The 16423-nt window shown below is 41.3% G+C and overlaps 1 protein-coding gene across 5 annotated transcripts in view; it reads left to right on the top strand.

The window, feature by feature from the left end:
* The window catches only part of LOC144530634 (glutamate receptor 2-like), a 106648-nt gene that overhangs the window by 49379 nt on the left and 40846 nt on the right, over positions 1–16423 (top strand). For all 5 annotated transcript variants that reach the window (XM_078270301.1, XM_078270293.1, XM_078270284.1 and 2 more), the window contains 8 exons: positions 445–498; positions 1794–1952; positions 2993–3160; positions 3529–3633; positions 3777–3884; positions 6606–6669; positions 7900–8042; positions 12477–12692. In XM_078270301.1, the coding sequence (XP_078126427.1) occupies positions 445–498; positions 1794–1952; positions 2993–3160; positions 3529–3633; positions 3777–3884; positions 6606–6669; positions 7900–8042; positions 12477–12692 (1017 nt within the window). The remainder of the gene's footprint in view (positions 1–444; positions 499–1793; positions 1953–2992; positions 3161–3528; positions 3634–3776; positions 3885–6605; positions 6670–7899; positions 8043–12476; positions 12693–16423) is intronic.

Genomic DNA, 16423 nt, shown 5'->3' with positions numbered 1-16423 from the left:
TAATTTTTGGATGACATGGGGGGGCCAGCTTCACGCAGGTAAATACTCCCTTCACCATTATTCAGTATTGCAAAACAGAAACAGAAATATGACATTAGCTGGCCGTAGTTGCTGTCCAATAAAAACCCACGTACACAACATTTGTGATTTCAAATATTTCTGACTGACTGAAAGTGAACAATCAAGTGTTCCTTTATGGGTTGAGAATGTTGTCGTACTTCTTCAACTAAATAAACCATTTAAAATCCCATTGAATGATCCTTTGTAATTATAAGCTGAAAACGTTTTTTAAGCTTGTGAAAAGTAGACCTTTTGGTGATACATGGTTTTCACAGGACAACAGCGATAGACTGGCAAATGTTACAAATTGAGTAATGCATTTCATTTTCATGACAGTTTTTATAGTATTATAGTATTGAGCTTGTTCTCTTTTTTTCCCACCAGGTGATCACTATAGGCAGACATGTGAAAGGATACCACTATATCATCGCTAACTTGGTAAATCCCCGTCAGTCTCTGGTCCAACCTGACCAAACGCTGCTATGTTTGGCTGAGAAATCAAGATAGGTAGTGTGTGTGTGTGTATATATATACTGTATATATACTGTATATATGTACAGCAGAGCAAGTAGTCACATGTGCAGGTAATCTGGTAGGCAGCAGGTTCAGGCAGCTAACAGGGAAACAGATGTACACATTGATAACAGGCTGGCAGAAACAGCTGCAACAATAAGGCTCAGATGCAACAAAGATGACCTAGCAATGGGTAATTGCTGGCTGACTGGTGTATAGTCGGGCAGTGGTCCCTAAGTGGGTCACGGTCCTAAATTCTATTCAGATTTGATTGTGAGCACATGGGTACATTCATCAGAAAAGTTACTCAAACCTGTTGCCAATTTCAGTTACATGCTTTTTTTTAAGATCCATTCTGTTTCACATGAAGAACATGCAGTGGCTAGGTTATCATAGTCTGGCAATGCCAGACCTTCCTCCACAGCGCTGTGGAGGAAGGTCTGGCTAGTCCACACAGCATTCCGGGATGGGAGAAAAACGTGCTCTGGTTTATTGTCGTTTCTTAAAAGCCAATCACAATCGTCATGGACATCGCTGGACACACACAATGCCTCTGCAAAATAAGGAACTTGTTTTGCTGGAACATGTACGTTCAAAAGTTGTTTTAGTCATGCAGGAGAAAACTCAGATTGGACAGATAGTCTAGCTAGCTGTGTGGATTTACCCTGCAGAGATCTGAGGAGCAGTTAACCATAGTCAAAGGTTATCATGACTCAGCAGGCTTGGACTGGCTGAGCTTTAGTAGCCAGATTAGCGGATAATAGTTTAGCAAGCCATAGCCACGTTAAGTAGAGTGAGATAGAAAAGAAGCCTGCATATTTACTATTTCATCTATTCACAAGCCTGTTTGTTGGTTGTTCTGCAGCTGATCTGCCTTCAGTAGGACGACTCAAACTTGTGGCTCAAACTGCCACTGATAGCACGAGCACTGTTCTGTGTTAATAACAACCTCTGAAAAAGGTGGAATTTATAATAAATAATAGAAAAGTGGTGTTAACGTCACTATTTTTCACTAGTATGTACTTTAAAACACCAGTAGAGCCCTGCTACAGCTATATGTAGGGTTTCAGTTACAGACACGTGATATGTTCTTTAATAAAATGTGTCTGCATCACATGGCATGCATGGACTGAGGCTCCATCAGATCCTCTCAGAGAATAAAATATGCGTAGAGTGTAAATGCATCAACTAAAATAAATTTTCTGTTGTTGTTGTTCCAGGGTTTTGTAGATGGTGACCTCTCTAAAATCCAGTATGGAGGTGCAAACGTGTCTGGGTTTCAGATAGTAGATTTTGATGATCCTGTGGTGGCAAAGTTTGACCAACAATGGGAGGCCCTGGAAGAGAAGGAGTATCCTGGAGCTGATGCACGTATCAGAGTAAGATTGTAAATTAACATCTGGGATGATGAATCCAATCATTGAGATTTTGTGTACTGACTACATTTGTATGTGGCTATGTGTATATCTATATGTTGCTATGTGTACTGACTGTGGAAACAAATATCCCTCGTGATAATCTAAATTGTAAAGATGTTGTTCCAGAAGAGAAAGAGGCTGTGTGAGAAGAATTCAGATTACCTGGAGCTATTCCAAGGATCACAGTAATATAATCATGCTAATATTGGGTTCAATAATCTAACTCAACTCTCCATGTGGTATGGCTACATAATTTTTTATTGCAAAGCACTTGGTAATGTTTGATATAAAATGCTATACCTTTTAGACATGATATGAACTTTTATGGGCTTGCAACGACCAACACAAGCAGCACTTTGACCGTTTGGTATTTTCCTGATTTTAACAATTCTCTTTGCCCATGTGTAAAATATTTTGATGACCAGTGCAGTGTGCACTATGCACAGGTGGGAGGAGGGGCTTAAACACATGGAAGGTTCATTCAAATTAAGCAGCGCAAAACCAGTTGTTGGTACTTTATTGGAAACTCAGAGTGCTGAGGAAGCCATGTCTCAGAACCACGCCTATTTCTGGCACAACATAACTTTGTGTCATTAAAGTGACAACCCACTTTGATGATTTTATCAACAAGAACAAACAAAATACGAGGAGCAATAATAGAATTGATGCTTAAAATGCAACACTCTTCAACCAGCAGATGGTTTATATTGGAATCAAAAATTAATGTTTAATGGGATTAAAGCAGGAATGTTGGTAAATCAGTCTTTTCTATTATGTCAGTCTGGACAGACATGACTGTTGTGCAGAGGCATGCAACCACAAAGCAGTAATTCTAGCTGTAATAATGAGCTGCCAGAGAGAAAGATGCAGTTCAGCAGGTCATGGTACCCATAGTGGATGGTGGCTTTCAGAATGGAATCACAGGTCCTCATACTCCCACGCAGCAGGTATCCGGTTATTGAGGTGTTAATGTTTTTTGTCAATATTTCTGTGACTTTCAGTATACCTCTGCCCTCACCTATGATGCTGTGCACGTGATGACGGAGGCGTTCCGCTTTCTTCACAAGCAGAGAATAGACATGAGTCGTCGCGGCAACAGTGGGGACTGTCTGGCCAATCCAGCGGTTCCCTGGGCACAGGGGGTGGAGATTGAACGTGCCCTCAAACAGGTGAGCATGGATTAAACTATCCTCAATGAGAAGAGAGATGGACTGACCCAGGTCCATAACAGTTGATCAGAGTTAGGGGTTAGCCTTGGTGGGATGCTGAAAACTGAGACTGTGTTGAAAACTCTTCTGTGTCTAAGCGGGCTCCGGCAAACAATGCAGGGTCATCCAACAAAAAACCTGGCTCAATTTTTGCTGCAATGCAATTCAGCAGCATCTGGCAAGGCACTGTGGTGACCTGCATATTTCTGGTAGATTAATTAGTATTGTGAACAAAGTACCACAAAAGATGGAATGATTGGAGCTAAATTGTAAAATCGTGTGTGTGCGTGCGTGCGTGCGTGCGTGTGTGTGTGCGTGTGTGTGTGTAGGTGCGTGTAGATGGTTTAACAGGGAACATTCAGTTTGACCAGTACGGGAAGAGAATCAACTACTCAGTGACAGTCATGGAGTTGAAGAACAATGGACCTGTTAAGGTAACAAAAGAATCAATTTGCCGTCATGAATATTAATATAGCATGTAGCTATGTGATATGTAACTATCTGTGTGTGTGTGTGTGTGTGTGTGTGTGTGTGTGTGTGTGTGTGTGTGTGTGTGTGTGTGTGTGTTTGTTTTTAGATTGGCTATTGGAATGAGGTGGATAAAATGGTGGTGACAAAGTCCGACCTTTACCCCAACGACACCATGGGAATGGAAAACAAGACCGTCATCGTCACAACTATACTGGTAATAAACAAATGAATGGCACTCAATGTGAATGTGCAGGCAATAGAAACACAGCCAATATTGTAACAGTCACATTGAAAATAAGCCACTTGGCTCAATTTTATTTGGAGGCACAAAGGCCACATGCCAGGGCATCAAGGCCATAGGTTAAAACACATTTTGGTTTCACTTAAGACAAATCCATTCCTAGAAGCATTAATGCCTTTGTAATAAACAGTGTAACACTTCCAGAGAAATAAAAACAATTTTTATTAAAAGAATAGTGTATTTGTAATTCATATCATTAGAAACAGTTAGCATCACATCACATACCATCAGTATAATCATTGAAGCCTCAGGGCACTAAGATGAACCAGTAATATTGGGTGACAGTGTTTCCCATAGGTTGACTGCTTTGGGGCGCATCTAGATTGCTTAGTCTCTTGGGACTGGCTGAATGGCCAATGATAGTGGAGCTCAGACATCAATATATTATTAATTATAGAATGTTGTGTTTGGTGTGGACCCCAAGAAGAATAGCTGCTGCTTCAGCTACAGCTAATGGGGATCCTAATAAATGGAATGAAATTGACCAATCTAGGTTTGCATAGGGACGCAGATGAGGACGTAAAGAAAAACTGTAACATCACACAGGGATGGTAACATTACTGTTACGATTCACTCCTAGTTTGGACCCTAAAAGCAGATTCAGACTCGGGCACAATGGATTGGAGTTTGTAGTTTTACTTTATCTCAGTACTTGCAAGTGAAGTGAGTAAAACAAGGTGGTGAGGTGGCAATCCTGGTGGAAGCAGATGGCATCTGGTGATGGGGAATTTGTGGCAGGCAATGGCAGAGGATCAGCAGGAGGCAGGTGCTGGAGACGGAAGAGACACAGGTGAGGTTATTTTCAGCAGAGACACAACAACGGGTCAAAATCAGATTCTTCACTGGAGTTTTAAGCCTGAAGAGTTACCACGTAGAGAGCGGAAACCGGAAATCTGGCAATGAGTGAGTGGAGAGCCGGGTTTCTTATACTGAGCTTGATGGTAAATGGAAGTCAGGTGTGCCTGGTAATGCTCATGAGCAAATACACACACACAGGGGAGGAGACACAGGGAAAGACAGACTGGGAAACAAACAGGAAACACAGGGGAATCCAGAGGTCACAGACCGGGCTGTGACAATTACGCAGCATATACATTGGGATCAGAGTGGATTGTATGAACAACTCTGAATGATGGTAGAGCGATGCTCCGGGGAGTACGACTCTAAGACAGCCTGAACACTGAACTGCAGCCCGCAGAGGTAAACACGTTACAAAGTGCTAGTCTCCCCATTCTAAACCTCTGCATCTCCCCCTGGCCAACATGGTTGGTATCCTAGACGTGCAAGAGTTTCCTCCACTGGAAGGACGTTCCCACCTTGCACAATCTCCTCTGCCTACAACCCCTCCCGGTTCTCAGAGGACCAAGCGCCAACATTTCTGATATTTTAGAACAATTACGAGGTATTCTTTTGACCTACCCTCATGTCCAAATAGTAATTGTTCATGTTGGCACCAATGACACCTCGCTCAAGCAGTCGGGACAATTTTACCCGTTTATAACTTACTCAAAGACTGTGAGAAGCATGTTTTTTATCCCTGGTCCCTTCCCATCTTTTAACAGAGGCATGGAGAGATTCAGCCGCTTGCTTAGCCTCCACACCTGGCTTCAGTCAGCCTGCATTACAGAACTTTGTGTAAACGTATTGACAAGTTTAAGTTGTTCTCGGGGTGAAACTTCTTTCCCAGCTTTGAGGGCACACAAGCACTGTCAGCAAACATTCTTCACACTATCAACACTGCCCAGTACAGTAGCACCTGTTCCCATAGCTCCCAGCCAACCCACCCGACATCTACCTACCCCATCAGTTGTAAATCTCAACAACCTATATGCATCCCTGCATCCAGTGACTGTACGGATCAAAGCAAGACAGTAAATCTGCGATTGGCACTTACAAATATCAGGTCCCTCTTAAATAAAACCTTTCTGATTAATGATCAGAGCACCAGTTTGACTGCCTATTTTTAACTGAAACCTTGCTAAACACAGAAGCATTTGCTGCTCTAATTGAAACTGCCCAGCAAAGTTCTATGTTCTCCTACTTCATTAGACAAGTCAGGAGGGGCAGCCACCATATGTATCGATGCTTTGAGATCAAGGGATAGTTCTTTAGATATTTTTAGTTCCTTTAGGTATCATGCTGTCATACTGAAATGTCAGCTAGCCATTCCTGTAGTTATTATTTATAGACCACCGAAGCATTGCCCTAATCTCTTGTCTGATTACTCTGAGATGCTATCTATTATCAGCTTTAAATTCAAAATTCAAATCAATTCAAATTATGAAAATATCATCATTATTGGTTACTTAAATCTACACATTGACGGGGTGCCCTGGTAGCTCACCTGGTGTAGCTCACCTCACCCATGTGCTAAGGCTTAGTCCCTACCACAGCGGCCTGGTTTGAGTCCAGCCCGTGGCCCTTTGCTGCATGTCATCCCCCCTCTCTCTCCCCCTTTCCTGTCTTCAGCTGTCCTAAATAAAGTAAAGGCCTAAAATGCCCCAAAAATAATCTTAAAAAAATAAATTCACACATTGACAATAACAAAGATAAGAAGGTTATTGACTTTTTACATCTATTGGAAGACCTGATAACAATGTGTGTGTGTGTGTGTGTGTGTGTGTGCGTGCGCAGGAAGCCCCCTACGTGATGATGAAGAAGAATTCTGAGCTATTTCAAGACAATGACCGTTATGAAGGTATGTTTATATACTGTATTGATTGAGTGTGTGTGTGTGTGTGTGTATGTGTGTGTTTGATTCTTTAACCAAGCATGATTAGAATACATGTGTCATGTATTTAGAGTAATAACTTCATGCCTTTTTATCATAAAAGCATGACAGAAATATTGACAGAAACCTTATAATTTACAATGTTCCAAATGTGTCCACTGACAAATAATATATGATTGCTGATGTAGTCTTATTGTTTATCTTAGTTTGCCACAAATCTTGAAATTTGGCAAATTCTTGTAAACTCAGCTGCTGGCGGAAAGAAACCAGCCTCTCCTCTCTTCCAGGGGTGCCACATTTCGAGATAGGTGGCAAACTAAGAGAAAGAGTTAGACTACATACAGCGTGGTGGATGAGACACTGCATGCAGACAGAGCAGATTGAAATATCGCTTGAATATCCATGCCAAGTATTGGCTTTTTACTCATGAAGGTTTTATTGTACTTACAGTAATGAGTTAGTTCATCTTCACACTGGGTCGTTGATAATCCTCTCTGTACCGTTTCCAGTTAGGTACATGTGCTGCGTGTTGAACACACTATACCTCTCTGCTCTGCTGTGTGTGTGGAGCGGAAATCGGCGTTCAGAATCCCGTCTATCTTCCAAAATACAACGATGGAATCCAAATGAATTATGCTCAAAGCTGCATGGCATTTTCACTGGTTTACCTGGGCATAGTCCAGTGGCGACTTAAACTAAGCAAATACGTGGGGCTGGGTTTGCATTCTCCCTGTGGAATGTTACCCGCTGTGACTGAGAAATGTGAAAAGTTTTATGTTTTATCTTATTCACGTAATTTTAGAAAATTGCATATTACACCCCGGCGCAGCTCTCGACCCCAGAGTGTTAAAGCTACAGAAATGGGTTTGTCCCAGACCTATATACAGGGCTCTCCATAAATAACACACAGTGGTACTGCCACCTTCTAATGAAGCATGATTATACAGCTTTTTCAGATTTTCATACAATATACATAATATGTTGGTAATATACTGTACTTTTTGAAAATTGTTGCATGTCACCATATATGTCACCATTAAACCCAGGAAGTCTTGGGTGGGTAACTACTGATTATTGGAACGTGCAATATTGAAAATATTCCACATTTTAGTCTGTATTTGGAGACGCTTGTCTAACACTGCTGATCTTTGTCCTTTGTGCATGTGTTTTTTGTTTGTTTTCTCTGACTGATGCTAGGTTACTGCGTTGACCTGGCCGCAGAAATTGCAAAGCACTGTGGTATACGCTACCAGCTAAGGATTGTGGGAGATGGCAAATACGGAGCAAGAGATGCAGAAACCAAGATCTGGAATGGCATGGTTGGAGAGCTGGTGTATGGGGTAAGATTTAGAGACACAAACAATAATATAATATGTTTACTGAAATTCAGTTTTAGTAGCAGTGAGGGATGTCTAAGTTCCTCCATTGGCTGATGTAATTAACAAGAGAGATTCCACTCCAGCTGACATCATTAACCAAATTAGGACCAGTTTGGATGTTGGGGACCCAGTCCCTTGTTGGTCTGAAATCTGAGTGGCTAGGCTGGCTTGATTATATGACATATAAACAAGTGATGACAGCTTTAATAGGAAGGTGGTTAGGTGGATTAGATTGCTTATCATATGTTTAATATGTAGATGTTTGGGTAAGATGAGTTATGTCTGTGGTTAGTTAATCTTGGGAAATAGGTGCTGAATAATGTAATAGGAAGGTGGTTCGATGATAGTGATAAATACACTCTGTGGATGGTTGATCAGGTAATCAAAGTGATTAGTTGAATATAGATGCATAGGTCAATTGGGAAAGTGCCGTGGGTGGTATTAAATGCACTGTTTGGGTGGTAGTATTGAGTTGGGTGAATGAAGTGGCTAGGTCTTTAAAAACAAAGATGGCTGATGAAACTGGATTAGATAGATGGTCGTATGTGGAAGTGATTTATTTGGGTAAGATGGCTGATGACTAGTCAGTGAGCTGAATGATCGGTGTAAGGGAATAGGTCAATTTGCTAAGTGGCATTGGTGGTAACGGCTCAAAAGCCAGGAAACGTTCTGTGCCTGAAATGTGTTTGGGGGTTAGGAGAAAGAATGGAGGGAAGGGAGCTTCACAAAATAAAAAGTGAGTCCCCGGGACCCCCAGGTGGTCGTTTGATGTGGTCCCAGGGAAATTGAGTGGGTCCCCAATAAGATTTGTTTTTTGACAAATTGTGGTGTAACTTGTGTTTGATGCAATATGGTTATATTTATGGTTATATTCTTGTATGTTGAAAATGTATCTGAAAACAAAAATAATCCCAAATCTGAAAACTTTATTTATGTCTAATCTTGAGTTGAGTATAGAGAGCACCAAAATCATCTCCCCATTATCAAGTCAATGAAATAGTGATAAGGAAATGAATTGAGTCAAACTGGCTCAATCTGGCTCTTTGCACTGGATATGCAAAAGACCTGTTCACTAAGCCCCGGTGACTGTACAAAGCTTACAGCAGTGTTCAGGGGGGGACACATTTTAAGAAGGCTAATACTGAGTGAGGAGAAAGAATGAAGAATGCAGACATCACCGGCATGGTCCGGTGACGTCATTCACGTGCATATTAAGTAGCCATAAGGTTAATGCTCCAGCGGGAAGGGGCTGGTTTGTCTCCAGCAGCAGCTAAGTTTACAGAAATGTGTCAAAATTTCAAGATTAGTTGCAAACTAATAAACAGTTAGATTACAAACCGGAAGCTTTTGTTTTAGCTTGTTTGTAAAACATCACTATTTTCAGAGTAACGTGTAAAACAGCGTGGTGGACGAGAGCAGCATACGTTAGTTAGCCTACCTTTTGTTGGGTTTGTTCCGTGGAATGGATGAGTAGACTGGATGTTTTCTACAGAGATGATGTAGCAGCATGTTTGCAGCCTAATCTCTTGCCTGTCTCTTCTCTTAACCCCTCACTATTTTCGCTGTCTTCCTTCATTTTGTAATCTATGCCGTCAGTCTTGTGTCCAGCATCAGCCCGTTGTGCGCTAGTAATAATCTTCCGTGCAGAAACACAGTGAACCGTTAGTTACATTGATTAAACGAAGCTTCGAGGGAAATCATTTTGCATCGAGGATTTTTAGTAATCGAATTATTCAAGTTACTTGAAGAATTGTTTCAGCCCTACTCAGCAGTGTACTTCAGTGCAGAACTGGAGTAAATATCCAGTTACTTTCATCTCTGACAGAAGTTTGGTCAAATGTAGTCTCGCATAACCAGACCTTCCTCCACAGCGCTGTGGAGGAAGGTCTGGCTAGTCCACACAGCATTCCTGGATGGGAGAAAAACGTGCTCAGGTTTATTGGCATTTCTTTAAACCAATCACAATAGTCTTGGGCGGCGCTAAGCTCCGGACGGAGCCATGGTGCCTCTGCAAAATAGTCTCGGGAAGGAACTTGTTTTGGTGGAATGTGTATGTTCAAAAGTTGTTTTAGTCGTGCAACAGAAAACTCAGATTGGACAGATAGTCTAGCTAGCTGTATGGATTTACCCTGCAGAGATCTGAGGAGCAGTTAACCATAGTCCTCATAAATCCACCGAAGTTTAGAAAGTGTTGACGTTCACTCACTAAATGAGTGAAATCGGGCGGAATTTCCGACGGCAATGGAGCAATCTCAGAATTGGAACGTTGTTGATATAGACTAGGTCAAATGTAAACACAGATGTAAAGTAACTCCAAACTCAAAGTACTATTACATCCAAACTGTACTCAGCTGAAGTACCTCAGCATATTTATTTACTGTAAACTCACTGTTTAACACTTTGTGTTTCTCCTGCTGTGTGTTTAGCTGCGTTAGCTGTTAGCTCTACATTGTGACCAGATAATTGACCCACGATATCAGCTGCAGTGACATTACTTCGCGCATGGAAACGTTTACAAGCAGCCTCTCTAATCATTAACATCAATCGTTAAAGAAAACACTCACATCAATACAATACATGATTTAAAAAGCAACGTAGCCTACAGTGGTAGGACAGTATGTGTCCATGAGGATCATCGATGAAATAATTCTTTTAGAGTTCGTTAAAAAGTCTTAAATCTTAAAATCAAAACTTAAGGCCTTAAAAAGACTTAGAAGTATTGTCTTTAGGTCTTAAATAATTTCTTCATTGTCATGGTCTTCATTTTCCTACGCCCATGTAATGCTACCTCTAATGCTAATTGAAATGTTCCCCCAGCACTTTAGAATGTTTTTTTTTATTCTGTGGTGTTTGCTAGTGCAAATATAATTCGCTGCATACAGTATACAAACTTAGCACAAAAAGTAAGGAAATTTGTGATTATTTCTCTGTGGTAACAATGCTTTTTGGCAATAAATCTTATATAGTTGGAAAGCCTGTTTAGTTCCCTTTCAAATGGTGCCCCATTTGTAAGGAACATGCATTTGTGGGATGAGCAGCAGCACCACTATGTGGGTTGCGCCCATGAAAAGTTTGCCAAATCTTCTCTGCCAATGCCAAACAGCTTATTCTGCCATTGACTCGTTTGGTGTTTGTTGGATTGGATGATTGAAGTTTGAGGAAACAAGACATATTGGCAATTTAACAATTTCACAATCATTTCACAAACAGGAGCCTCAGTAGCGTGTGGAAGAACCACATACAGCCACAACAGCCTGGCACCTCCTCCTCATGCTGGTCACCAGCCTGGTCACACACTGCTGTGGGATGGCATCCCATTCTTCAATCAGCATTTGTCACAAGTCAGCCGACGTGGTTGTGTTGGTCACTCTGGCACGAAGAGCACGCCCAAGCTGATCCCACAAGTGTTCAATGGGGTTGAGGTCAGGACTGCTGGCAGGCGATTCCATCCTCTCCACTCCCACATTCTGGAGGTAGTCTCTGATAAACCCCGCCCTGTGTGGGCGAGCGTTGTCGTCTTGAGTTCGGTCCCAGACTGTGGCAATATGGGATTGCCACTGGTTGCAGAATCTCATCTCTATATCTCTCTGCATTGAGATTGCCTCCAATGATGACAAGCCTCGTTTTTCCAGTGAGGGAGATGCCGCCCCACACCATCACACTGCCTCCACCAAAAGGTGTTAGCAATCAGCATAGCGTTCTCCGCATCTTCTCCACAGTCTGACCCTACGATCCAACTGCCGTAGGCAAAAATCATCCAATCCACCAAACACCAAATGAGTCAATGGCAGAATAAGCTGTTTGGCATTGGCAGAGAAGATGTGGCAAATTTTTCATGGGCTCAACACATATACTCAGCGCTGCTGCTCATCCCACAAATGCATGTTCCTTACAAATGGGGCACCATTTGAAAGGGAACTAAACAGGCTTTCCAGCGGTTTAAGATTTATTGCCAAAAAGCATTGTTACCACAGAGAAATAATCTACCAAACACAAATGTCCTAAGTTTAGTATATACACAAACCACAAAATACAGCGTATATAACATGTCATATTTAATTGACGTTGCATTAAATGAGAGATCCGAAGCAAAGATGTCTAGCTTTGTTAAATGCCTGTTGCTTCGACTCCTCCGTCTGAATCTTCTGTGGGCGGGACTAAGACATGAGGGGGGAAGGGGAGGAATCGGGGATGCACAAACTGGGAGTTGGGAAAGGCCCCGGTGAGCCAGATGACCGTTGTTCCAGACAGGAGGAGAAGTGTCACACCATAAAAAACAAGTTTCATAGTAAGATTGTCTTGTATGTTTCTTTTTCCTCTTTCCAACGACTAACTCAAGTCCATGCACAGATCCCACTGTCAAACACTCTCTTTGTGTCTTTGTCTCCCCAACAGAAAGCAGATATCGCAGTCGCCCCTCTGACCATCACTCTTGTCCGTGAAGAGGTGATAGATTTCTCCAAACCCTTCATGTCTTTGGGAATCTCCATCATGATCAAGAAGCCGCAGAAATCCAAACCAGGAGTCTTCTCCTTTCTGGACCCACTGGCCTATGAAATCTGGATGTGCATTGTCTTTGCCTATATAGGAGTCAGTGTTGTTCTCTTTTTGGTAAGTCTGTGTATGTTGTCTAGCTTTGTTATGTGCATGAATGTTCTGCCTGGAATGTTCTTACTGAGTGTAGTTAAAGCTTTAAAGCTTTAGTGCATAACTTAGCGCATTGCCAAATGAGTTGCTACAAAGCTAATTAAGACTATCAGCTCCAAACAACTCTCTCTGTATTTCTCAGTATGGCTATGTTCAGAAGATCGTGGCATCCGGTGACATTCCTGTGCAGAAACTCTAGTGAAGATAATTACCTCTTTCATGTCCATGGAGGGGGGGGTTTTATCATGTGGACGTGCCAACAGTTTTGTTGTCATTACTCTTAGAATTCCTCATGGGGGAGACAGAAACAACACACTATAGCTTTAATAATAAGATTCAGATCCTAGTAATGCACATAGCGTGTGTGAAGACAGCTGCATTGCTTACAGTTGAAGTGTATTTGTTCCATCACGTCAATTAACCAAATCCTGTGAAACTGTTGCTGAGCTGTTTAGACAGCCTGTAAGTCTGGTCCTACATCCATCCAAACCCAAATTCCCATTAGCCTCAGCTGTGCTTTGTTTCGTGCTAGTTAGCAAAATGCTCAGGATCAGCATGTTAGCATTATCATTGTGAGCATGTAAGCATTTAACTCAAGTCCAGCCACATAGATCTGCTAGTGTGGCTGTAGATTTTTAAACACAAACTGTTGAGGTGCATGTCTTGTTTTGGCAGTAATGAGAGCCCATCATACAATCACTGAAGTTATGGGCATAAAACCAAGGGAAATAGAGGTTGCGGTTTATTGTATATAGAGTTTAAGGTTAGCAATTATGTGGCCTTTGTAGACAAACAGCCCTGATGATTAAAATAGAGATCAAATCTGTTGTGTCAGATGTGCGGGAGACAGACGGCTGCAGCCTTTATTTTTGTCTATCTGTTAACTTGTGAGCTTAGCAGCTGTTGTGATCTGGATAGTGAGATGCAGCTGAAGGTTCCAGAAAAAGCTCTTAAGTGGACTTTGATTCATTTGTTTCCAACATCATGAATGAAATTCCACTATCAACTTACAATTATTTAAATTAAAATATGTCAGATTCTATAATGTCAAAGAGGAGGAAACAGAGTTTTACAAGAAATGTATGATGTGCAATAAGCAGGTTTTGTGGTTTCAATTTTAAGCCTTGTGCCACATTTACATTATACCAGATGGTCCTGAGATAAATAGGTGTAGCCTGGTCATAAATAATGGAAGAGGACACAAACTACATTTTGGGGTCTTTATTCGCTTACAACTTTAATTATCAACCCTTAAGGCCCTATTTTAACGATCTAAGCACACGCCGTGAAGCACATGGCGCAGGTGCGTTTAACGCGTGTCCAAATCCACTTTTGCTAGTTTGATGGCGGAAAAAAGGGTCCTTGCACCAGGCGCATGGTTCAAAAGGGTTGTACTTAGTGTCTTCATTAATTCATAGGTGTGTTTTGGGCGTAACATGCAATAAACCAATGAGAGTGTCATCTCCCATTCCCATTAAAAGCCAGGCGTGTTTGTACCTTGGCCCATTGCTATTATGATGGCGGATTTGCATCGTAATATTTTTATTTGTAATCTTTTGCATGTTTGTGTGGTGCTGCACTTCCCTGTGTGTGTAAGAAGCATAGTGTGCGCGCTGTGCATAAGCCTAGGCGCATTTTACTAATTTGCTGTTAAAATAACAATGAAATGCTGCGTTATTGACTTTAGACCAGGTTTTTGTTGGTCACTGGCGCGATCACTTCCCGCTGTCTCAAGATAGCAATACGCCAAGAATTCACCTGAACACACCTCCCTGTAAGACCAGCCATGGGCGCAAAGAGGGGCATAGGTGCATTTGCTATTTAAACGACGCGGGCGCTGGACAGGAAATTGACAACTGCGTCGGTCTTAAATAGGGTTGCACGATATTGATAAAATGTGATATTGCGATATCAATTATGAATACTGCGATATCGATATTAATTTAGATATTTTTAAACATGTAAAATTACATAAGTTACGGGAAAACGCATCAAACTACATTCATAACAAATTAAACAAGTTTTCTTACAACACAAGGTTTATTTCAACGGACTGTCATATTGGACTGGTACAACATAAATAAATAAATAACGACCATGTCTACAGAACAGGACATGTTTCACTGTTTGTACAGTATAAAATAGGGCTGTCAATCGATTAAAAAATTTAATCTAATTAATTACATACTCTGTGATTAATTAATCGAAATTAATCGGATACATAATTAACGGTGCCTGAACCGATACTTTTTAAGAAAGTAACAAAAGAAAAGAAAAAAAAAGGGTACTAAACAACAGTTGGTGACATTAAAGAACGGCTTGTATATTGCTAAGGCCATATGGTCAAAATTAAATGATTTAATAATAATGTATAACAATACCAATAACTTATTTCACTAGTAAATTGATGTTGAACGACAAAAACAACAACCAGATAGGAAAAGGACATTTACAATAACTTCAAATGCACCACGAGGCTGTAGTTTACCAGTTTCATTGAGCGCACCGGCTGTGTTGTTTTTTAGTTTTTTTTTCCACCAGCTGTGTTGTTTCTCTGACGGCAGCTGCAGATTGTTACATCCCGGTGTTGAATCCTCTACAGTAAAACACAGTCAAACTTTACACCGTTTAGCGTTAGCTGTCAGCATTTTAACCATGTTTAATCCAGCTACTAGCTAGCGGTAGGCTAACGTTAGCTGCTGTTGAGTATTGTGTAAACTAGCATCACATGCAGTGGGGTTTGTGTTTCCTGTAACGTCTGTTTCAGAGCAGCAGAGAGAAGCGCAGACATATCAGTGGCACCAGATTTTCGTCTGTATGCAAACGTCAATATGGAATAGATTAATCTGCGTTAATTTTTTTAACGCGTTATTTTTTCTCAGATTAATTAATCAAAATTAACGTGTTATTTTGACAGCCCTAGTTTAAAATAAATAAATAAAGAGAACAGGACACAACTTTTCTTTCGCTTCTCTTATTCATTCCGTTTTGTTGTCTTTATCTTTTTCTTCACTTACACTGTCACTCTGTTGAAATATGCACACACGTCACGTGGCATGCTCCATAGGTTTGTCACATAGTGGACCCGTGCGCTGCCGTGCACTAACGTGCAAGTGGCACGGTAACTGGCCAATGAAACATTATTGCTAGATCATTATAGTGTTTTAAGCGAGCTCTAAATCGAACACAACTAAGCCACACAGCCAACGGACGGGACGCAGCGCTCCACAGAATAAACAAAATATTGCATACTTATTGCGATACTTTTGATATATTGCGATAACGATATTAAGTCGATATATCTTGCACCCCTCGATATAATATTGCGCAACGTGATATTGCGATAATGATATTGAGTTGATATATATTGCAGCCCTAGTCTTAAACTAGCAAAGACACTTGCGTCGGGCTCATAGACAGTATATAAGAATGGACCAACAGATCCCGTTGCTCTGGACGGAGACCAGTGAAGGCCATTAGAAGCACTTTTCCGGTGATGGCTGAGTGTTACTGCACAGCCTCTAACTGAGAGAGACGACGTAAATGTGCCGTGAGCAACATGTCTGAAAGTTGTAAGTCTTCTGGTAGCTGTGCCAAGAGAAATCTCAATCATTCCGAATATTGCAGCGACGGAGAGCATAGGTATATGTAAGGAGATAACATAGGCACAGGCTAATTATTGCTAACTAAAATGC

Source organism: Sander vitreus, chromosome 2 (genome assembly GCF_031162955.1).
Source record: "Sander vitreus isolate 19-12246 chromosome 2, sanVit1, whole genome shotgun sequence".
Taxonomy (NCBI): Eukaryota; Metazoa; Chordata; class Actinopteri; order Perciformes; family Percidae; genus Sander; species Sander vitreus.
The sequence above is the reverse complement of the archived record's forward strand: the minus strand, read 5'-3'. Positions and strand labels throughout refer to the sequence as shown.